Below are 23551 nucleotides of genomic sequence, written 5' to 3'. Positions count from 1 at the left end.
TAGTACACATACTTTTAATTTTCACACATGTGACATTACAAAAACAAGTGAGAGAAAACAAATGCTACCATCTACTTTCCCCATTATTTCAAAATTGCAAGGACATATTCATTCTCTACTACCACGTCTTCCCAGAAAGGACACACTCCCCAAATAAAGGAGTCGCCTTCATAGTGAATACAGTTGGTTTCCAAAAAAATCACCAAATCCTCATTTTCCATTTTGCCATAGACCCTTACAAAATTTCATCATGGACTAGCACCAACTAGCAACACAGGGACGGGGAGCCACTTGGTGGGGGTCTGAGAATGGCAAGATGCATCTGGGGTGTGAACACATGGTGGGTGAGGAGGAGTTGAGGGGAGAAGAATGGAGGGTGCCTAGTCTGGGCAGGTGGATGGGGCTCAGGTGAAGAAGTTAGCGTTTCATCCTGGAGGCATAGGTAACACCGAAGGTCATTGGCAGAGGAGTGTTATGATCTGGTTTACATTTTAGAAAAACTATTCTGGAGGGAGCATGGAGGTTGCCTTAGCTGAGGAGGCTGGAGACAAAGTCAGTTACCAGGGGTCTGTACCTTCTTCCAGGGGTGAGCCATCCCCCAACAGGATAGCAGGAGGACCCCAAGCTAGGGTGGAGAGGTAGCTCCCAGAGTCATCCAGGACCCAGAAGTGGAGTGAAGGGGAGATGTGGGCAGCACTATTGATCTGCATGGAAGTAGAACCGGGTGGTATCTCCAGGCTCGTTGGTGAGACTGACGGGCCCGTCTCCTTCAGGTTCTGTGCAGAGGAACCAGCCAGGGTAGGCAGCTGACTCGAAGCTGGTGATGGAGCCATTCTGTGAGCGGGTGAAGGCGAAGCGTTTGGCCTCTTCCTTGTTCCTGCCCACGTCAGTGATGTTAACTTCCTGGAAGGCAAGAAATGGGCAGGTGAGAGCTGAGGGCCTGGGAGGGCCTGTCTACTCCACCTATAACATGGACCTCTGGTTACTGGAGAAGCACTGACCTAGAGGCCACTGGCAGGAAACCATTGTGCCCAGAACCCAGAACAGCAGTGACACAAAGAGCTGTCCATTTCCACATCTTGACTTTGGAAGTTTGCCTGCTATGGCCATGGGCCAATCAGTTTGGTAAACATACGACACCATCATCAGAGGCCAAGGCCTGTGGAGGCCATTGCTCTGTCAGGGCCTCAGCCTCAGAGGACAGGGGGTGGGTGGAGCAGGTGGGCAGAGTGTCACAGCTCATTTACATGTTACACCCAATTCCCTGGTCATCCCTCCTCCACGCAGAGCAGGCTGACACCCTCCAAAAGAGTGCTCTGTCCAACTGGTGGAGGGAAGGAACGCTGCCACCATAATGGACAGTCAGGTTTGGGTTAGGATCTAGTCCAACAAGCCCCTGAGACAAAGTCATCTTTTCCCAGAGCTGGGAAGCCACTAATATTGCATGGGATTAAGAAGCACAAAGCCGTGAATTGGAATCCAACTAATCAATTTTGAGAAGGTAAGAATTAGAAGAGAAAGGATGGGTTTGGCAGAAGAGTGCAGGCCCATGTGGGTTTCCTGGGGCCCCCTGGGGTAGCGGCCTAGAACACAGTGATTTAGGTCCCGCGGTAGGCTGTTATATTGGTGGCTCCCAGTGAATCAAGCCTCTCTGTGTTCACACCCTGTGTAGTCCCCTCTCTTACTGACTGTAGACTGAGCCATTTGACTGACTTTGGCCAGAGGACGTTAGCAGTGCGATGTAAGCAGAGGTTTAATAAGCACTTCCAGGTGGAGGCTTGTCCGTTTGGAACACTACCATGCTGTAAGGAAGCTCAAGCTGACTACTGAACAATGAGAGGCCCTGTGGACAGAGAGCCTGTCAAGAACCTGATCAATGCAGCCACAGGAGTGATCCCAGCTCCACCATATGAAACACAACTGCCCAGGTGATCCTAGTCCACTTACAGAATCATGAGAAAAATTAAGCTGTGATTATTCTAAGTCACTGGGTTTTTGTGGTGGTCCAATATCTGAAACAGGTCCTTACCTCCAACTGGAGTGTGTTCTTCTCACCAGACTTGACACAGGCCAGCCACAGTTTCCCTTCGTGGATCCCCAGGAACATACCACCAGGAGACTCAGTGAGTACCACATATATCTTCTCTGGGGAAGTACAGAGGGGATGGTCAGGTTGTAGAGAGAAGAGCCGGCAGAGATGTGAAGAGACGACAGCCTGACCCCTCCCTGGGTTGTTTTCTTGTCTCCCCACGTAAAACTCCAACATAGAAGGACAACTAGGCCCTGTCTTCCTGCTCTACATCCAAACTGAACATCAAACCAAGCACAGTATCTATTATTTCTCAAGTATTGTCTCCTAGATTCTGTGGCACGTGAATTCCGTCCTTCCCTTACTTTCCAAGATACCTGTTCTCCAGGTCAACAGGTATACTGCCCATGGAGCAGGGAAAATACCATTCAAGTCATGAGTGGGGCCTCGAGGCTTGGTCCTCAGAAGCCTGGGTGACTTTGAACCCACCTCCTCCCCTCGGTGGTCTCCATGCCCTCATGCGGCAGAAAATTCTCAGCTTCTCTGTGTCAGGGCATTTCACTAGGAGAATTACAAGCAGGGCAGGAAAGGTAGGTCTTGCTCTTTTTAGAAGGTAGGCAGGGGGGGAGAGCAAGGGAGTAGGGAAAGATGGGGAGATGGACAGAATGCCATTCTCCAGTACCAAGTCAGTCACCAGGGAGGTGATAACGTCCTAGGACACCAGCGCCACAGGAACCTCAGACCACATCACCCCACTGCTCTCATTTTACTAGAGGGGCAATGAGGAATGGAATGGGTGAGGCTTGTCCAACTTCAGTCAGCTCGTTTAGAGCACAGGCCAGAACATGACTGAGTGTGGTGTCCACGAATAAGGAACACAGCCCAGCCTGGCACAGGGTGTATTAATTTTGGGTAGAGTTTGGGGTTTGGATCAAATAGGAACATGGGAGGCTTAATAGGCACAGGAAGAAGGGAAGGGTAAATCTTACCTTCTTGTCCCAGGCCTCTCCCAGCCATGGCCCTGACCTAGACTCCACCCTGGACACTCCCCTTGAGACTGCGCTCACATACACCCTCCAGTGGCCAGGCCCCACAGGCTCCAAACCCAGTAAAAGGATCCAACAGAGATTGCAAAATTGCATCTAAGGTTTGTGGGGCAGGCCACAATGCTGCAGACCCCGGGTAAAGTGACCGCTGCCCACGCAACACCAGCTTTTCTGACAAACACTCACCTTCTAATTTAGCGTTTGCTGCTTGCAAGTACCCAGCGACTAGTTGGTTATTACTCAGGTAGAAGACCTTCTGGTTAACATCCCAGATTCTGAAAAGAAGAGAACCCAGATCCAGCTGTAGTGGATAGCCGCTGCGTGCCTGGCCCTGGGCTTAGTACCCTCCTCATTCTCACAAAGCTCACTGACTCAGCATTCAACTCCGCCAGGGGTGTGGTCATCAACACCCATGGCGTGAATGAGGAGACTGAGGCCGAGACTGGTTAAGAGACAGGCCCAAGTCACACTGCTAGTGAGAGGTGAACCCACCCTCCACCTGTCTCCTCGCCTTGGTCCTCACCTTCAGATTCCCAGAGCAGGCACCTCCTGTTTCAGCAAATCCTACTCTAGAACAGGGCTGTGCAATACAGCTTTCTACGAGGACAGAAATGCCCTAGATCTGAACTGTCCACTACAGTAGCCACGAGCCCCACATGGCTATTGAGCTCTTGAAATGTGGACGGTGAGATCGAGGATCTGAATTTCCTATTTAACTCTTTATTCATGAATTTGAACGAAGATTTATATACGCACTTGAGATGAGTGGCTACCTCAGCAAAGCTTTAGACATTGGGAAGGAAAGCATAGGAGTCCTGGTGGTGCAGTGGTTAGGTGCTCGGCTGCTAACCGGAAGGTTGGCAGTTCAAAATCACCAGTAGTTCTGTGGGATAAAGATGTGGCAGTTTGCTTCTGTAAAGATTACAGCCTTGGAAACCCTGTGGGGCAGTTTCACTCTGTCCTATAGGGTCGCGATGAGTTGGAACCAAAGCAACAGCAACGGGTGGTTTGAAGGGACAGTTAACCTTGCAGCTAACTCTCTCTGAGCCTTAGATTGTATGACCTGTTGCCAGAGCCCTTCCTTGGCCACCCTGTAGGTCTGGCAAGGTCGGCTGTCACTGCACACCAGCTGGCTCACCAGGAGTGGCTTCCTCTCCAGTCCACACAGTGGCCTGGGTCTGGCTCTCAGTCCTTTCTTTTTGGGGAAGGGCCTTCTGACTCCGAGCAGAGCTTACAGCTGTGAGACGAAGTAAATAGGCCCTGCCAGGAGGTGGACCCTCTAGCCCCAGTTGCCCATCAGTGTGACACTGAAACCTAAATCCCCCCACTTGTGCGGTGTGGCTAACAATGTCCACGTCACCAGGTTGCTTTGAGGAGCCTGTGAGCTCTCTGAGGGGTGGTCAATCAAACTGTGAAGTGCTTTGCCAAACCCAATTTCCATTGCCATCCAGTCGATTCCAACTCATGGTGACCCATGTACTACAGAGTAGAACTGTGCCATCAGGTATTCTTGTCTGCAGTATTTATGGAAGCAGATTACCAGGCCTTTCTTCTACAGCACCGCTGAGTGTGTTTGAACCGCCAACCTGTAGGCTATATATATATATATACACACACCATATATATATACTATATATATATACCATATATATATACATATATATACCACTTGCCCTCAAGTAGATTCCAACTCATACTGACCCTATGTGTGTCACAGTAGAACTGAGTCCATAGGGGTTTTGATGGTTGATTTTTCAGATAGATCACCAGGTCTTTCTTCCAAAGTGCCTCTGGGTGGCCTGCAACCTCTAGCCTTTTAGTTAGCAGCCGAGCACATTAACCATTTGCACCATAGGTCCATGGGCAGCACAAATGCACTGCACTGCCTACAAACCTAAAGGTTGACGGTTCGACCCCACCCACTGGTCCCACAAAAGAAAGGCCTGGTGATCTATTTCTGTAAAGATTACAACCAAGAAAACACTGTGGAGCAGTTTTACTCCATAACAAATGGGGTAGCTATGAGAAGGAACTAACTCCATTGCAGCAGGTTAGGTTAGTAGTCAACTGCAAACTGTTTGCACCACCTAGGAACCATGAAGTCCTTTGCATATGTATCTGACCTTCTGAGGTTATTCTTAGTTCCTGGCTTCAGTCTAAGGGGATTAAACATCCCCTGGGGCACATGGGGCACATGGGGTCGCCATAAGTGGAAATCTAACAGAAGGCAATGGGTTTGGTTTTTTTGGTGGGGGGGTGGGAATGGACATCCCTGCAGGGTCATCTCCCTGAGCTCCCAGGTGATAAGAGGCTGCAGGCGATGAAACCTCTTGAAGCAGCAGGTCCCCAGGGTTGAGACCATGGAGGAAAGGGGAAGGGCTTGTCCAGGCACACGTGCGTGCACTCACACACATGGGAGTGAAATCACTCAGTCACACATGCGGGACACGGCTCCACTCCCAGGATGTCACAGGATAGGAAGGGCACACAGCCAGCACCCTCTTTGTTATCAGCATGACAGCCCATCATTTCTACATCAGTACTGGTGACATCTGACGAAGCTCCTGGCTCAATTTTAAAAATCACAGTACTTTTCAGGCACTTCAGTTCACAGAACACTCTTATACTATTATCTGCACATTTAGTCTTCACAACAGCCCTACAAGGCAGGCAAGGGTTATCACTAACCCCATTTCAAAGATGGGGAATCCAAGGCCCCAGGTAAGTCGGATCCTCCACCATGCCAACATCAGACAGGCATCACCTAAAAACCCGTCTGGCACGTTGGGCTGTGGACAGTTGCATGCCTGCAGCTGCATGTCTCTCTGCTTCTGCGCCCAGCACACTGTGCCTGACCTAGGTCCCGACCAGGGCTTCCATCTGCTGTGCTGACTACTTGCTCAGTTACCAGAGACCTTTGTAAAGATAAGCCTCCTCTGAGTTTTATGCAGCTGGGCTATTTTGAAAGACAAGCCCTGAAGACCATAGGGTGGCAGGCTCTTCCTGGAATCACAGGGCCCCCTTTCCAGCCCAAACCCAAGTCTCAAAACCTGCAGAGCCTGGTGGCCCCAGGACAGTCATGCGTGTCCCCATTCTCTGGCTATCCACCCCACCTCCTCGGAGTCAGCCTCACCTGAAGGTTTGCATCTTGTAGAGTCTTCTTTTAGTGGGGCCGCAGGCAGCCTCTGAGTAGAACAGGAGAAGGATTAGAGAGATTAGGTGGCTGAGGGGGCACCTGAAGATTTCCATCCTGTGACCACAGCAAGGCAAAAGAGACTGCCATGTCGGCCCCAGAGGAGCTGCTTATAAAGTGGCCACTCACCCAAACGGGGATGCTGCCACTCTGCCCCGCTCTTAGGAACGGAAATGTCCATTTCCAAAAATAGAAATCCTCACTGTTGTCACTTTCAACCCTGCTGAGTGTCGCAACAGCCATGTCGTAACTGATTCCCTCCCTTTGCCCTGGAGCAATTTCCCCCAAATGGAGATTTCTATTTCCCCATCACGGAGTTCCTGGGAAGAAGAGCAGAGTGAAAACCAAGCACCCCTCCCCCACCAAGCTGGTGGACAGGTACCCTGAGACTGTTGGTTATTTTATTAAAAAAAAAAAAAAAAAAAGGCATTTGAGCAGAGACATCCCTCTTTCGTAGTAAAACCGACCCACAAAACGCTCATATCATTTTTTGCTCTTTGAAAGGGGGAGGCCTTGCCAGACTAGACCAGGGACTGGCAAACCCTCTGAAAAGGATCAGGTAGTAAATATTCCAGGCCCTGTAGGCCATGAAGTCTCTGTCATGGTTACTCAGCTCACCTGTGTAGTGTGAAAGAGGCTGTGGACAGTACAGAAACACGGGAGTCTGCCTGAGCTCCAGTACGACTTTAGTCAGGCAGTGCCTGGAGCTAGCCTGAGGGCCACAGCTTGCCTACCTTGCTCTACAGAAAAGCGTGCCTTCCTGAGAGGTGCTTGGAAACCAACTTAGTACCCCACATCTTTACAGCTGTAGTCTCAGGAAAATGGGGTGAACCCAGCACTTAAACATTTGTGGGTCCAAATTCCATGTCTCCTGCTTGTCATTTGCCACCGTGTGACCTTGAATAAATGACTTCACCTATTTGGGCCTCTGCCTCCTCATCTATAGATGAGGATGATCATGTCTTCCTTGCACGTGGGAAGGAAGGAAGGAAGGGACGGAGGGAGGAGAAAGTTCCTGGTCCACAGTGGGTACCAATAAACATTAACTTCCTTCCTGACAACATTCTGGACAGTTAGGAAAAAGGTGAGTATACTCCTCTTCTATGGATAGAAATAAGTCGAAGAGGGTGTGTTCAAGATGGGTAACGCTTGTGTAGACAGATAGATGGTAGCATTTTAGAACTAAATGGGAGCTTGGTGATCTGATCCCACGACACTAGCGTTTTACAGAAGACCCAGAGAGATCTGGAAAGGGGAAGGTCACATAACTCATCAACAGCAAAGGTATGTGCAGAATTTCAGCTATCCTGACTCCCAACCCAGACCCTCCCTTCTACAGCCACCGCATGCCCAAATGACGGTTAAGTCCTTCAAAGGAGGAAGGTGAAGATAAATTTTGCAGATTTCATAGATGGAACATTCCTTCCAACAGCCTATCACCTCCCTTAATGACTGCTTTGAAGGGTGACATGCCATGTAGGTGTCCCTGCTCTGTTCTCACAAGCTACGTGAATTTGAAGGTGTCATTCACCCTCTTTGAAATGCCCGGGAGAAATAATGTCTACCTTTCATGGCCAGGGGAGATTTGCTTGTTGTTTTTGTGGGGGCTAGCTGGAAAAGAATGGAATCCTTGGGTAGTACAAATGGTTAAGTGCTCTAACCAAAAGGTTGGAAGTTCAAATGCACCCAGAGGCACCTTGGAAGAAAGGCCTGGTGATCTACATCTGAAAAATCAGCCACTGAAAACTCTATGGAGCACAATTCTACTCTAACACACACGAGGCCACCATGAGTCAGAGTCGACTCAGTGGCAACTAGTTCAGTTTTATTTTTATTTGACTGGAAGAGGCAGTGTGTCTGGTTATTTGCCACATCCAGTAGTAGTTGAATCTGGGTTTATCATTTCTGGAACATTTATTAATCGTTAGGTACATAACTTTGTCATCACACCTTAAAGAAAGGAAGTCAGCTAGCACCCAATTGCGGCAAGTTATCTCCTGCTGGTCTTTCTTATGATACTTCTAAAGACCTCCTTCGTTTTAAAATCAGCATTCTCTCAAAAAATGACAGAAAATGTTTATGGAGAGAAACAACTTGGAAAAATGAGACTGAGGGGCTTCATCCTTGGAACAAGCAGGGCTGGATTACCCAACAAGCAATGTAAGCATGGCCTTACTTGTGTGTACTTACTAATCTGAAGTGAGCAATTTCACTGCTTTTCACATAAAAGATGTGGTGAAACCCATGTGGAATTGCTCACCACAGATTAGCAAGTAAACATAATTACGTCCATGCACACCTTGCTTACTGGTTAATCCACCCCTCGATGCAAAATGCCAAGTAAAGGCCCCATTCACATTGCAATTCCTAAGTCAGTGTCTCTCTTCCCCAACCCAAACTCAAAGAGACAGACTTCTCCTGGAGAACAGATGTCCTGGGCTCCCGACCTTTCCCAGACCTATGCCCTTTGCCACTCTGCCCTTGTGAAGTGGCCCAGGATGGCCTTCCTGAGTATGGGGAAAGGGAGTTCCAGGTGCCATGTAGGGCAGGACATCTTTTTTTTCACCCCTCTTTTTTTTTAATTGTGCCATAAGTGAAAATTTACAATTCAAGTCAGTTTTTCATACAAAACTTACATACACATAGTTATGTGGCCCTAGTTGCTCTCCCCCTAATGTGACAGCACAGTCTCTCTCTCCACTCTCTATTTCCTGTGTCCATTCAACCAGCTCCTGTCCCCCTCTGCCTTCTCATCTTGCCTCTGGACAGGAGCTGCCCACGCAGTCTCATGTGTGTACTTGAACTAAGAAGCACACTCCTCACCAGTATCATTTTATGCCTTATAGTTCAGTCTAAGCTTTGTCTGAAGAGTTGGCTTTGGGAATGGTTTTAGTTTTGGGCTAACAGAGATTCCAGGGGCCATGTCCTCTGGGGTCCCTCCAGTCTCAGTCAGACCATTAAGTCTGGTCTTTTTACTAGAATATGAGTTCTGCATCCCACTTTTCTCCAGACAGGACTTCTTGATCCCAGGCTATGAAGTCAGGTTTGAATTCTTCCCTTGTCATTTACAAGCTGGGCCACGTCAGGCAATGTGCTGAACAATTCTTGGTCTCAGTTCCATTATTTGCAAAATGAGGCTAATAGTAAAAGCATGTCATGGGTTGCTATGAGGATTGGATGAGATATTGCACACTATGTACTTTGCCCTGACCCTGGCACGTAGGAAATACTCCAATGGTAGCTATTATGTGTGCTTCTTTACTCCAGGTAAAGTAGATGAGATAGGTCACAAATGCCCCTCACTTTTCCTCCTTTCCCCTGCATTCCTGTCCCAAGTCTGCTTTGACTTCAACAGAGGCAAGCCCTCCCTATATGGGCAGGGGGTGGGTAGTAAGAGGCAGGGAGAGGGGAGGCCCCATGCCCTCAGGCTTCTGCTTACAATTCCAATCTTGGTTCCCTCTTATCCAAGCACAATTTTTGATGTCCCTATGATTTCTGTCTGCAGGAAATCTCTGCATAAACTTATTCTTTGTTCTGGAGACTCAGCTCCTATCTCCACTTCCTGAAATAAACTCAATTATCGCAGCACATAGTGAGTGGGCTCTGCCTTCCAGTCAGCATGTTATAATTGTATCCAGTGCCTTTCATATGCTGAACATTGGGCTACTAGACAGAGTCCCTATGTGACACAAATGGCCAAAAGCTGGGCTGCTAACCAAAAGGTTGGCAGCTCATACCCACTCAGAGTCACCTTAGAAGAAAGACCTGGAGATCTGCTTTCAAAAGACCAGTCTTAAAAACCCTGTAGACCATAGTTCTATTTTGCGCGTATGGGATTGTCATGAATTGGAATAGGCTCAACGGTAATTGGTTTGGAGCTGCTAAACACTGGTCATAACAGAAAGGGGTGGATGAGGCAGGAAATAGAGAAACCAGTCTAAGTCAATGTCCTAAGAGTTATTATAGACCCTATCAGAAGACAGTGTGATTTAGAGAAAAATCCTGCCATGCTACCACAGCCTGACTCTGGGCCTTGAGGCTCCCGATCTTCTTTGTAAGGGGATGAGATGCCCACCCCACACATGTGAGCCTCCGTTGAGTTGATGGTTGTTAAGTGTTAAGCACGGAGTTGGACCCATAGGAAGCATTCGATAAAAGTTAGCTATCTCTCCAATTGCATCTTTCAGTTCTAGGATTTCCACGTTTTTTTTTTTTTTTTTGGTATAGTGTCTAGTTCGCTCCTCACCAAATGTTTCCATCTTGTCTTTTAATTCCTTGAACATGGAGTCCTTGTAAAGCCTGCGTCCGATAACTCCATTATTTGAATCCCAGCTGAGTCTCCTGCTATTGCCTGTTTTTCTCTAGTCATGGTTTTTCTTGCTTATACCTCATTATTTCCCATTGATTTTTGGTCACTGTATTTCAAAAGCTATACCATTCCTTTGAAGGTCTGTAAGATGTTGTCTTCATCCAGAGACTATTCACTTTTGCTTCTGCCAGGCAGCTGGGCCAGGAACACTGCAGCCTTAGGTAAGCTTCATCCAAACAGACTGGAAGCGATTCAGTTGGGCTTCAGTTCCTATGTGGGCATCTCTATTTCTGGTTCCCTCCTTCTCCTCCAGGGTACCAGCCAAAGCCTGGGGTGTTGATCAGTGACGTAAAGTACATGTTTTATGCCCCCTCCCTCATCAGCCCCAAAAGTCTGTCAAAAGCTGGGCCACAGCCTTTGAAATCAGCAATTGCTCCAGGATAAAGGGTTCCAATGCTGGGCTCCACCACTGTGGGCCCCTGCAGTTCTCATGGCCTTGGTCATTTTCTGACTTCTTCAGAGTTTTTAGAAATACATTTTGTCTAACTTTTCTAGTTATTCACAGCAGGAGGGTTGGTCCTAAACAACCTAAGCCAGAAGTAGAACCTGATTTTATCTATTTCTTTTTAAAGTTTTATTATTCAGGATGGCTGGAATTTATGAGACGTTTGGAGATAAGGATAGGAGCCAAAGGAGGATGGACCTTTAATGCGATGCCAAGGAGCTGGGACTTTATCTTAAAGAACATTGAATCAGAGGGTGACTTTGTCAGATTTGTCTTTATGAAATCATTCCAGGGACAGTGAATAGATGGATTGAACCCGGATTGTGTTGGAAGTGATGAGCCTGAAGGCAGGGCAGTGGTGTGCTGGTAAATGTTACAGGAAACAAAAGCACTGATTTATATAGCATTTGCTGATTTCTGTGGTGTAAATACTCTCACCATTGTTGATTTCAAGGTACCAACATGGCATCATTGAATGCGGAGCCAGGAAGAGATGCGCACAGTTGGATCTTGCTGGCTCAAGCACACCACTGAGGCAGGGAGGTTTGGCTGCTCCTCAGTCTTTACGGAGAAAAATCATCCTCGCCTTTATCCACTCCCACCTTCCACCCCTTTGACCCAAAAGACTCAGTCTACAGGTCCTGTTCCCTAGCCAAAAACACTCTCTACTGATAAATCCAGTCTATCAGGGGATCTTGAGAAAGCCCACATTTTCAACTGTGCCTCATGGAGATGCATTTGTGTCACCCAAGAATTATTTGTAATATTTAAGCAGCTGCCTTCAGGTGGACAGATGTGTGCACTAAATTGCAATTACTTAATCACATATTTAAAATTCTTCAGCCAACACTTGAATGCCTGGGTGTTACAGCACACATCACACAATACAGGGAGTATTATTGTCTAATCTTTGTAAATTATCCTTAAGATAATGATACAAAAACTCTGGATACTCTTTCCAAGACAGTGGTAAATATTTAAGTACAATAAAGAGAAAAAAAGACAAGAAATATGTGTGAGGGCACTCTAAGAACAGAGATGATTGGTATGGTTAAAAATGACTGACTTAGGTCTGAACCACAGCTCCATTTTTTGAATTAAACTTCGGCCTATCCTAAGTTCCCTTTCTTCCTTCCTGAGAACAGAACTGTGGCATGTAGCTTCTTGTGAAACTTTAACCACCCTCAGCAAACATTGGAAAGGGTGAAAATATGGTTTTGAAGAAACGTTTGTCAGTAAATATTTGTCACAATGGTCCCAGGAGAATGCTTGCATAAGCATTCCCCAGGAAGAATATATAGGTAAATATGTAGAAAATCATTTGCTAAGTTGACGCTAGAAAGTCTGCATTATTAAATAGATCAGCTACATGCACAAAAACTAATTCCAAGTGGATCAAAGACCTAAACATAAAGACTAAAACGATAAAGATCATGGAAGAAAAAATAGGGACAACCCTAGGAGCCCTAATACAGGGCATAAACAGAACACAAAACATTACCAAAAATGATGAAGAGAAACCAGATAACTGGGAGCTCCTAAAAATCAAACACCTATGCTCATCTAAAGACTTCACCAAAAGAGTAGAAAGACCACCTACAGACTGGGAAAGAATTTTCAGCTATGACATCTCAGACCAGCGCCTGATCTCTAAAATCTACATGATTCTGTCAAAACTCAACCACAAAAAGACAAACAACCCAATCAAGAAGTGGGCAAAGGATATGAACACACATTTCACTAAAGAAGATATTCAAGCAGCCAACAGATACATGAGAAAATGCTCCCGATCATTAGCCATTAGAGAAATGCAAATTAAAACTATGATGAGATTCCATCTCACACCAACTAAAAAAAAAAAAAAACTAGACCGGCATTAATCCAAAAAACACAAAATAATAAATGTTGGAGAGGCTGCGGAGAGATTGGAACTCTCATACACTGCTGGTGGGATTGTAAAATGGTACAACCACTTTGGAAATCCATCTGGCGTTATCTTAAACAGTTAGAAATAGAACTACCATACAACCCAGAAATCCCACTCCTCGGAATATACCCTAGAGATACAAGAGCCTTCACACAAACAGATATATGCACACCCATGTTTATTGCAGCTCTGTTTACAATAGCAAAAAGTTGGAAGCAACCAAGGTGTCCATCAACGGATGAATGGGTAAATAAATTGTGGTATATTCACACAATGGAATACTACACATCGATAAAGAACAGTGACGAATCTCTGAAACATTTCATAACATGGAGGAATCTGGAAGGCATTATGCTGAGCGAAATGAGTCAGAGGCAAAAAGACAAATATTGTATAAGACCACTACTATAAGATCTTGAGAAATAGTATAAACTGAGAAGAACACATACTTTTGTGGTTACAAAGGGGGGAGGGAGGGAGGGAGGGAGAGGGCTTTTTATTGATTAATCAGTAGATAAGAACTGCTTTGGGTGAAGGGAAAGACAACACTCAATACAAGGAAGGTCAGCCCAATTGGACTGGACTAAAAGCAAAGAGGTTTCCGGGATAAAATGAATGCTTCAAAGGTCAGCGGAGCAGGGGCGGGGGTCTGGGGAACATGGTTTGAGGGGACTTCTAAGTCAATTGGCAAAATAATTCTATTATGAAAACATTCTGCATCCCACTTTGAAATGTGGTGTCTGGGGTCCTAAATGGTAACAAGCGGCCATCTAAGATGCATCAATTGGTCTCAACCCACCTGGAGCAAAGGAAAATGAAGAACACCAAGGTCACACGACAACTAAGAGCCCAAGAGACAGAAAGGGCCACATGAACCAGAGACCTACATCATCCTGAGACCAGAAGGACTAGTTGGTGCCCGGCCACAATCGATGACTGCCCTGACAGGGAGCACAACAGACAACTCCTGAGGGAGCAGGAGATCAGTGGGATGCAGACACCAAATTCTCATAAAAAGACCATACTTAATGGTCTGACTGCGACTAGAGGAATCCCGGCGGCAATGCTCCCCAGACCTTCTGTTGGCACAGGACAGGAACCATCCCCGAAGACAACTCATCAGACATGAAAGGGACTGGTCAGCGGGGGGGAGAGAGATGCTGATGAAGAGTGAGCTAATTAAATCAGGTGGACACTGGAGAGTGTGTTGGCAACTCTTGACTGGAGGGGGGATGGGAAGATAGAGAGAGAGGGAAGATGGCAAAATTGGCACGAAACGAGAGACTGAAGGGGCTGACTCAATAGGGGGAGAGCAAGTGGGAGAAGGGAGTAAGATGTATGTAAACTTACATGTGACAGACTGATTGGATTTTTAAATGTTCACTTGAAGCTTAATAAAAGTTAATTAAAAAAAAAATAGATCAGCTAACCTTGTAAGATTTTAAATTGCTATTGTCTTGTAGCCATACGTAAACCCAAGCCCCCTTGATTGTGATCACGTACTCCCTTCTCTACTTTTCTGTGTAAAAATTCACCTCTCAAAAGGGTGGAGCACTTTACAATTTTGCTTAAATGCAGCCCTATTTGAATCACTCTATTTTTTCAATAAAACTCCTTTGTTTTCATTTTAGCAGGCTCAGAGATTTTACTCTTTGACAAATACAAACTGCCACAGTATTATCGAGTATCTTCATTTTGTCCGTCTTCACTTATCCAACCCTGCCAAGAAGCTTATTAGATGCTCCCTTAGGAATACACTGTGCTAGCATTTTTTTTAAATCGTGGTGAAAAGATACGCAACAAAACATTTTCCAATTCAACAATTTCTTTATGTATAATTAAGTGACATTGATTACATTCTGCATGTTAGGCAACCATTACTGATATCCTTTTCCAAATTATTCTACCACTATTAACATAAACGCAATGCCCCCTGAGCAAAAACTCCCCTTTTTCCCCTCCCTCCCATCCCTGGTAACCACAAATAATCTTTGGTTTTTATATATTTGCTTGTTTCGTATAAGTGAAATCATACAGTATTTCTACTTTTGCAACTGACTTATTTTTCTCAGCATAATATTTTCTACATAGGTTCATCCATGTTTTGGAATGCATCAGATCTTCATTTCTCCTTATAATTGAGTAATATTCCAGTGCGTGCATATACCACATTTTGTTTATCAATTCAGCTGTTAACGGACATTTAGGTTGTTTCCACCACTTAGCTATTGTGAAAAGTGCTGCAGTGGGTATCAGTGTACAGGTTTCTGTTTACGGTCCTGCTTTCACTTCTGGGTTTATACCTAGGATTGGGATTTCTCATATAGTAGCTCTATGTTCAACTTTTTGAGGTACTGCCAAATATTTTTCACAGCAGCTGTACCATTTTACATTCCCACCAGCAATGGATAAGGGTTCTACTTTTTCTACAACCTCACCAACACCTGTTGTTTTCTGTTTATTTATTTTGTATCATTGCCATTATAATGGAGGTGAGGTGGTTTCTCATTGTGGTTTTGATTTGCATCTCCCTAAGGCTAATGAAAGGAGTCCCGGTGGCACAGTGATTAAGTGCTCAGCTGTTAAATGAGAGGAATCAGCTCGGTGGCAATGGATTTGGTTTGGTTAACAACTAATGAAGTTGAACATCTTTTTATGTGCTTGTTAGCCATTTGAATATCTTCTTTGGTGAAATGTCTGTTCAAGTATTTTGCCCGTTTTTTGACTGGGTTGTTTGTCTTTTTGTTGTTAAGTTGTACAAGTGTTTTTATATATTTTGGATATTAGACCCTTATCAGATACATGCTTCCAGAAAATTTTCTCCCAATCCTTAGGTTGTCTTTTCACTTTGTTGATAAAGTCCTTTGATAACCAAAACTATTTAATTTTTATGAGGTACCATTTATCTAGTTTGTCTTTTGCTGCTCATGCTTTTGTTGTCAAATCTGATAATCCATCATTAAAGACTAGGTCATGCACCCACGCTTCTATATTTTCTTTAAGAATTTTATGGTTTTAGTTTTCACATTTAGATCCTTAGTATGTTTGGAATTGGTTTTTGTGTATGGTGTGAGGCATGGATCCTGATACATTCTTCTGCATTTGGAAACCTAATTTTCACAGAACCATTTACTTATTTATTGTAAGTTAGATGAAGGTTTACAGAACAAACCAGTTTCTCATTAAACACTTAGTACACATATTGTTTTATGACATTGGTTAATAACCCTATAACATGTCAATGCTCTCCCTTCTCAACCTTGGGTTCCCTATTACCAGCTTTCCTGTCCCCTCCTGCCTTCTAGTCCTTGCCCCTAGGCTGGTGTCCCCATTTAGTCTTGTTTTGTTTTATAGGCCTGTCTTATCTTTGGCTAAAGTGTGAACCTTGGGAATAACTTCATTACCAAGATGAAAGAGTCTTTGGGGGCCATATTCTTGGGGTTCCTCCAGTCTCTGTCAGGCCATTAAGCCAGGTCTTTTTTTCTGAGTTAGAATTTTGTTCTACATTCTTCTCCTGCTCTGTCCAGGACCCTCCATTGTGATCCCTGTCAGAACAGTCAGTGGTGGTAACCATCTAGTTGTACTGGACTCAGTCTTGTGGAGGCAGTGGTAGTTGTGGTCCATTAGTCCTTTGGACTAATCTTTCCCTTGTATCTTTAGTTTTCTTCATTCTCCCTTGCTCCCAAAGGGGTGAGACCACTGGAGTATATTAGATGGCTGCTCACAGGCTTTTAAGACTACAGATGCTACTCACCAAAGTAGAATGTAGAACATTTTCTTTATAAGCTATGTTATGCCAATTGACCTAGGTGTTCCCCAAGGTCATGGTCCCCACAGCCCTTAGGCCAGCAATTTGGTTCCTCAGGGAGTTACAGAACCATTTATTGAAGAGACTCTTCCTTCCCTATTGAATGGACTTAGCAGCCCTGTCAAAAATCAGTTGACCATAGATGTGCAGATTTATTTCTTGATGAGCTAACATTTTAACACATCCCACTGGGGACTGCTACATGCGCTGGGGAAAGGAGGAGTACTTGCTGCCCAGGTCTTGGTCTTTTGGAATAAACGTTTGCAGTTTACAAAGCAATTCCTCATCCACTCTCTCATTTTAAGTTGTAGTAGCCTAGGGACCCACTGTCTTCTGTCAAACCCTAGCTTCTCCCATTACACTGGCTATCTGGCCTTGAGAAAATTACCTAACCTCTCTATGCCCCAGTTTCTCTTCTGAAAATGTGAATAATAATTTTGTTGTTGTTGTTAGCTTCCATCATGTTGGCCCCAACACATGGCAACCCCACACACGTCAGAGTAGAACTGTGGTTCATAGGATTTTCAATGGCTGATTTTTCAGAGGTAAATACCCAAGCTTTACTTCCAGAATAATAATAGTCCTCTCCCATATAGTTGTGTCCTGTGGGATTTAATTTTAAAATTGAGTAAAGAAATGTTCAAGCTTATCATGCATACTCATTTACTTTACTGCAAGGTAGTCATAACAAGGCATATAGGTAAGACCACAAGACATTCAGTTAGGACTGGAGAATCATGGTTAACAATTACACTGTTGTGCAATGGTTAGAGTCCAAATCTTGAGACTTTAAGTGTTTACTTTTAATGAACAGTCTTGGGAGGAATGCTTGACCAGTAACTTGTCCTTGGCATAGGCCCCTCATAGCTAGGGTGCAAGGCTGGCAGTGGCAGAATCTCAGTCCAGAGCCTCAGTCTTTTGAGAGTGTCAGACTCTAGAGGGAGGTTCTGTCTCTGACTTCTCTCAATGAATGTGCCAGGGTTTATATGTGATTTTCTCACCTTGGCTTTGCATGATAATGGGCAGGTGATACCATGCATAACCAAGACTAGTGTGTTACACTGTTTCTTCAATGTCGACCAGATGGTGTAATGCTGCATCTTTCTTCAAGATTAGAGATTAAGGGGGGTGTTTATGACATACTTTATTTCAAGGCCAATTTAACAGAAATTTAGTTATGTCACATTTTCTTAATCACAGCATGAGGGTACATGGCTATCTTGGAGGGGTTTTTTACTACATACCTCATAAACTTCTATGTTTCTATTTCTAAATTCAGAAAATTTCAATTTCTAACATTATGCTATACATATGTGGTTTGAGAGCATTACCAAAACAGGCATAACAAGTTTTTGTGAGGATTAAATGAGGTAAATCATGTAAAGAGCACAGCAGAGCACCTGGCCTGAAGCAACCACTATGGAAGTGTTAGCTATACTGTGTCCATGAAACCCTGAGAGTTTGCCAGTCTCCTCTAGACACCTAGGAAAGTGAGATACAGAAAAGAGAACTGGTTTGCCTATTAGGGGCCAATTTAGGATTGGAAACTGGGTCTGCAGACTATCAATCTTAAGATCTTTTCTCTGCCCTACACGTAACTAGAGGTTGCAAACTTGTAGTTATAGGCTTAATAACATTATATTTTCTCGTTTACTTTATTTTAACAGAATACTATACATAAAAGAATCAGTATATCTGCTTTCCTTGAAAAATGAGTTTAGCCACCTGGGCCTGTATTCTCATGCGACAACCATCTGCTGGAATTTATTAGTGGCAGCCCCAAATTTTCCACAGCCCCTACCCTTGCCTATTGTCCCTCAAGCCCTGTGACTGAATACCAGATTCTATTGGTATTTTTCATTGCTCCACACTGCTCATTTTAGAGAAATATTTCTCTAATTTCCATGTTTCTATCAATGATGGAAATTGAACAATAGACTCCAAGGGCTCCATGATTTTTTCTCACAGTAGACATGCTTCCTTCATTCTGTCACCTACTGGCCCACAGGCATTGTGCTAGCAGCCTCTGCCTCAGAGCATCTCCAGGTCTCCCAAGTAGTACTAGGGCTCCATGCACTTGACATTTCCTTAGAAGCTTGCTCTTCAGAATCGGAAAGCATTCTGCAAACACCAATGGTAGACATTTCCTCCCAATTTTCCAGATGGAAAAGGAGGAGAGGAAGGGACTTACCTAATGCCAAAGGGAGAACCTGATAGGCATGAGGTCTTCCAAGGACTTCCAGCCTCTGACTCCAGACTGAGCTGTGACACAGAGAAGAGGAACACCCAGGGTTTACCTGTGCAGTAGCTATCCCAGGGTAAAGCTGCTCTTTCCTTCCTGACCACCTAAGGAGAGTCAGAGGAGACAGACCTCCCTCTTCCACTCACCCACACAGGGTCTGGCCATACTGAGGCTATAGGAAGACTGACAACTGATGCGAGGCCACACTCAGCTTATAGAAGGATGACTCAGGGTAACAGAAGCCAAACTGGTTTTTATCTGCATAACTCTGGAAGCCACACGTGAGAAACTGAGCCTGGTTTAGGGGGGCTTGTCCTCTGTGCCCACTCTTACCGCCAACTGCAGTCAGTTCAAACATCCAATCTTGTGTGTCAAGCATTGTTCCAGGCACTGAGAGAACAAACCAGATACTATCCCTGGTATTCTGATGGGGTGTCAACTAAAACAGGCCATAACCAATTTAGGCCAGCCTCAGGTGCTTCCACCTAAAAATTATAAACCTTACTTAGAGCTTTGCAAACTCACATTCTCTTCAGACTTCCTCATAGTGCAGCCAAGAACACTTGAACCTACTAGAAATGGAAAAAAAAAAAAAAAAAAAGCCATGTGGCCCAATCACAAACTTGTCCCTGCTGCAAAAGGACCTATGTTTGCTTAAATGACAACTTTCTAGAACTTATTCTTCTTTTTCTTTTTTCCCAACTAACTTCCTCAAGGAGCCCTGTTGGCACAGTGATTAAGAGTTATGGCTACTAACCAAAAACTTAGTAGTTCGAATCTACCAGCTGCTCACTGGAAACTCTATGGGGCTGTTCTACTCTGTCCTATAGGGTCACTATGAGTCAGAATTGACTGGATGCCAATGGGTTTAACTTCCTCAAAGATTCTTATAAAAAGAGACTACTATCTTTCTCAAGTTCAAGTCCTTGGTATTTCCTCTTGAGTGCCAGGCTTCTTGCTGCAGCAATTTGGTTTTCTCCCAAATAAAATCTGTTCTAAAATTTGTATAACTTGACTCCAGAATCTGTCTTTAACAGTTTGGAGATCCCACCAAGATCCAAAAGGGATCCTCATAAGACTGTAGGGTCCTGCATTCTTACCAGGTAAAGCACACACAGAGCATCATCACACTTACTGCTAGTTAATCTAACTCTGCTGCCTTTGGGTAAGTCCTTTCCCAATCTGAGCTCTGCTTCTTTTGCATTTATTTCTCCAGCTTTCTTTGGGAGTTTTTGGCTTTGTTTTGTTAATCATTCTTGTGATCCATCTCTAAGTTTTCTTCTCTCCCTTCTTTCATATTTTGAGGCATAGGGCTAAAAAGGGAGAGAGAAAGGTTATTGGTATTTGTAATGGCTAAAACGAAAGCAAGAGATGATATTTGCTTAGATACTTGCCAGTCCAAACTAGAGCCTTTAGTCTCAGGACCCCTACTAAAGAAATGTTTTGGGGAAGAGCCTAATGCTGGGCTGTTTAGAAACTGGGTGGCCTGAGGTGCAGCCACCAGCCTCAAAGCCACTTCCTAAGGAAAAAGTTATGCTGAAACAAAATATAACGAAGAAGGGTAGACTGATTCCCAAGAGAATAACGAGTAAAGCCTGAAGGAAAAGCAAAGGAACAGTTTGCAGTGGAAATTTTTAAACGGTTACTAAGAAATGGGGTGAATAAAGTGAACATTGATAGGGTTGGAACAGAGGTCTTAATGCAGTACTATAGAAAGTTGGTGGATCAGCAGGAGCTTCTGCTGGTTCCCTAACATTAAAGTGCTGTAAACAAGTCTGCTCTATTCACCCCAGCATGGAAGAATTAAAAAAAAAAAAAAGGAAGGCAGGAAATGCAACACCAAATATGGGTAAAGTGTGCACAACCTTACTGAGGCAGAGACATCAATAAAATGTACAGAAGAAAAAAGGACCGTTTGCTAATTGCTATGACATATATAATTTGCAACTACAGCAACAATAACAAAAAAATACATGTATAAGTATATATATGTATGCGTGCGTATATGTATAAAAAAAGTAAAAACCTGTTGCCATCGAGTTGATTCCAACTCATAGCGACCCTATAAAACAGAGTAGAACTGCCCCATAGGGTTTCTAAAGAGCAGCTGGCGGATTAGAACTGCTGACCTTTTCTTTAGCAGCCAAAGGCTTAACCTCTGCACCACCAGGGCCCCCAGGAATGTATATGGAAGCATATATGTGGGTATATATAAGCATATGTGTATGCCTATGCATGTATGTGTGTGCATGCATATATATTCATATATGTAATAAATCATATGGGGGCACAGCTATGGATACTACTTAGGCATAACCAAACATGTCACAGGATTGGTTTTCTGGGTTTGAAGGCTTAGTCCCATAGTCTCACGGGAAAACTCAGTCAACTGGCATGGTATACTGCATAAAGTTTATGTTCTACGTCCTAGTCTGGTGAGTAGTGTCTGGGGTCTTAAAAGCTTGAGAGTGGCCATCTAAGATACAACTATTGGTCTCTACTCATCCAAAACAAAAGAGATAGAAGGAAACCCAAGATAAAGAGAAAAAACTAGTCTAATAAAATAACTGTCTAAGGCAAGTCGGAATCGACTTGACGGCGCTGGGTTTTTTTTGTAAGGCAGCCCAAGATGGCAACATAGTCAGATGCCTCAGAACATATCTCTTACAACAGAGACCCGAGAAAACAAGTGAATTGGATATAGATGACAACTTTGGAACCCTGAGCAAGACTGAAGAATTGAACAGAGTACAAAGCGGAAGGAGAAACTGTACAGAAACAGTGGACACAGAGAAGTACAGGTCAACAGTGCTGCACCAGCCGAACCTGCACAGTGCAGCCATATTGAGACAAAGCAAACAGTATTCCCAGTCAAATCCCCCATCATCTGGTGTGGTCAAGCAGGAGCGACTTTGCATCCATGTCCAGGGCCAGGTAGGAGATTTCCCCACCCTGTGAAAGTTAAGTGCACTCTCCTCACCCACTGCACCCTGCCCAGGCCCTGTGCCTGAGGCCCAAAACACCCTCCCCTGAAAAACACTTAAGCAGACAGGAACATACCCTCTTAGCAGGCACTTGTGGACTGACGACATCCCACCAGCCTCACCTCCTGCAATGTCACCTCTGCGATCAGAGGCTTGTGCCCATTCTGGCCACTCCTGCATCAGTCGGAGTTACCATACCACCTACATCAGTAACTGACAATCTGGGGACTCTCATGCCAATCACCCAGCAACCGGGAGTGTGCACAAACAACACTCAACCCAGTGGCCAATGAGAACGCTCCCTGCACCCACATCCAGGTGACCAGCCAGACAGACACATCAGCTAGCCAGCAACATCAGCTACATCCTCAGCCACCCCACAAGATCAGCAAACATAGGCTATGCTCACACACCCAGCTGATGTCCCACCCACATGGAGACAGATGGTGAAACCTCCAGTGCAGCTAGACTAGAAACCAGAGTAGCACACATGCCCCACCTACTTGGATATATCAAAACAAAACAAAACAAAAACTCAGGATTCAGCAAATGAAAAAACAATAAATCAATTAATATAATAAAACCTTAATGCCTTGGAGACAACAGATGATATCAAATCACATAAAGAAGCAGGACAAGATGTCTCCAGCAAGTGACCAAATTAAAGCACCAGAAAATCTCCTAGAGAAGAAATGGTATTGGAACTACCTGATAAGAAATTCAAAAGACTAATATATAAGGTTCTCTAAGAGATCAAGGAAAATACAGACAAAATCAGGGAAAACACAAACAAAACAATTAGAAGAATTCAGGAAAACAACACAAGAACAAAATAAATAGACTATTAGATATTGTACAAAAGCAGCAACTAGAAATCCAAAAGATTGACAATAAAATATCAGAAATAGACAACTTGATAGAAGGACATAGTAGAAGATTTGAATCAATGGAAGACAGAATCTGTGAAAGGGAGGACAAATCCTTTGACACCAATTTGTTTTTGGAAAAGCCGGAAAAAAGGATGAAGAAAAATGAAGAAAGCCTAATAATTACACTCTCAAGAGGAAAAATTTACATGTGATCGGAATTCCAGAACAGAAGAAGGAAACACACACACACACACACACACACACACACAGAATTGCTGAAGATTTGCTGGCAGAAAACTTCCTAATATTATGAAAAACAAGAAGATAGCCATCCAAGAAACTCAACAAACCCCGTACAGGATAGACTGCAAAAGAAAGTTACCAGGACATATCATACTCAAGCTTGCCAAAGCCAAAGAAAGAATACTGAGAGCAGCTAGGAAAAATGAAAAGTCACCTATGGAAGCAGAACCAATAAGATTAAGCTCTGATTACTCAGGAGAAACCATTCAGGCAAGAAGGCAATGGGATGACTTATATAAAACCTTGAAAGAAAAAAAATTGCCAACCAAGAATTATATATCCAGCAAAATTGTTTCTCAAATATGAAGGTGAAATTAGCACATTTCCAAATAAACG

At 44.3% G+C, this 23551-nt stretch overlaps 1 protein-coding gene across 4 annotated transcripts; it reads right to left on the bottom strand.

The window, feature by feature from the left end:
* LOC126060951 (interleukin-1 receptor antagonist protein-like) lies at positions 1 to 22235 on the bottom strand. 4 transcript variants are annotated; one of them, XM_049857345.1, is made up of 7 exons: positions 22120 to 22227; positions 20195 to 20372; positions 19009 to 19079; positions 6209 to 6260; positions 3262 to 3350; positions 2030 to 2145; positions 1 to 903 (listed from the first exon to the last, which is right to left on the bottom strand). In XM_049857345.1, exons 4-7 carry the CDS (start codon positions 6220 to 6222, stop codon positions 697 to 699), a joined length of 426 nt encoding a protein of 141 aa, XP_049713302.1. In that variant the 5' UTR covers positions 6223 to 6260; positions 19009 to 19079; positions 20195 to 20372; positions 22120 to 22227; the 3' UTR covers positions 1 to 696. The 4 variants fall into 4 exon arrangements, with proteins under 4 accessions (XP_049713302.1, XP_049713300.1, XP_049713303.1 ...); XM_049857343.1 differs by lacking the exon at positions 20195 to 20372 and having other exon boundaries at positions 22120 to 22235; XM_049857346.1 differs by lacking the exons at positions 19009 to 19079; positions 20195 to 20372.
* Between the last annotated feature and the right edge of the window lie 1316 nt (positions 22236 to 23551).

This window comes from Elephas maximus, chromosome 17, assembly GCF_024166365.1.
Source record: "Elephas maximus indicus isolate mEleMax1 chromosome 17, mEleMax1 primary haplotype, whole genome shotgun sequence".
In the NCBI taxonomy this organism is placed as follows: domain Eukaryota; kingdom Metazoa; phylum Chordata; class Mammalia; order Proboscidea; family Elephantidae; genus Elephas; species Elephas maximus.
This window is presented reverse-complemented; position numbering and strand designations above follow the sequence as displayed.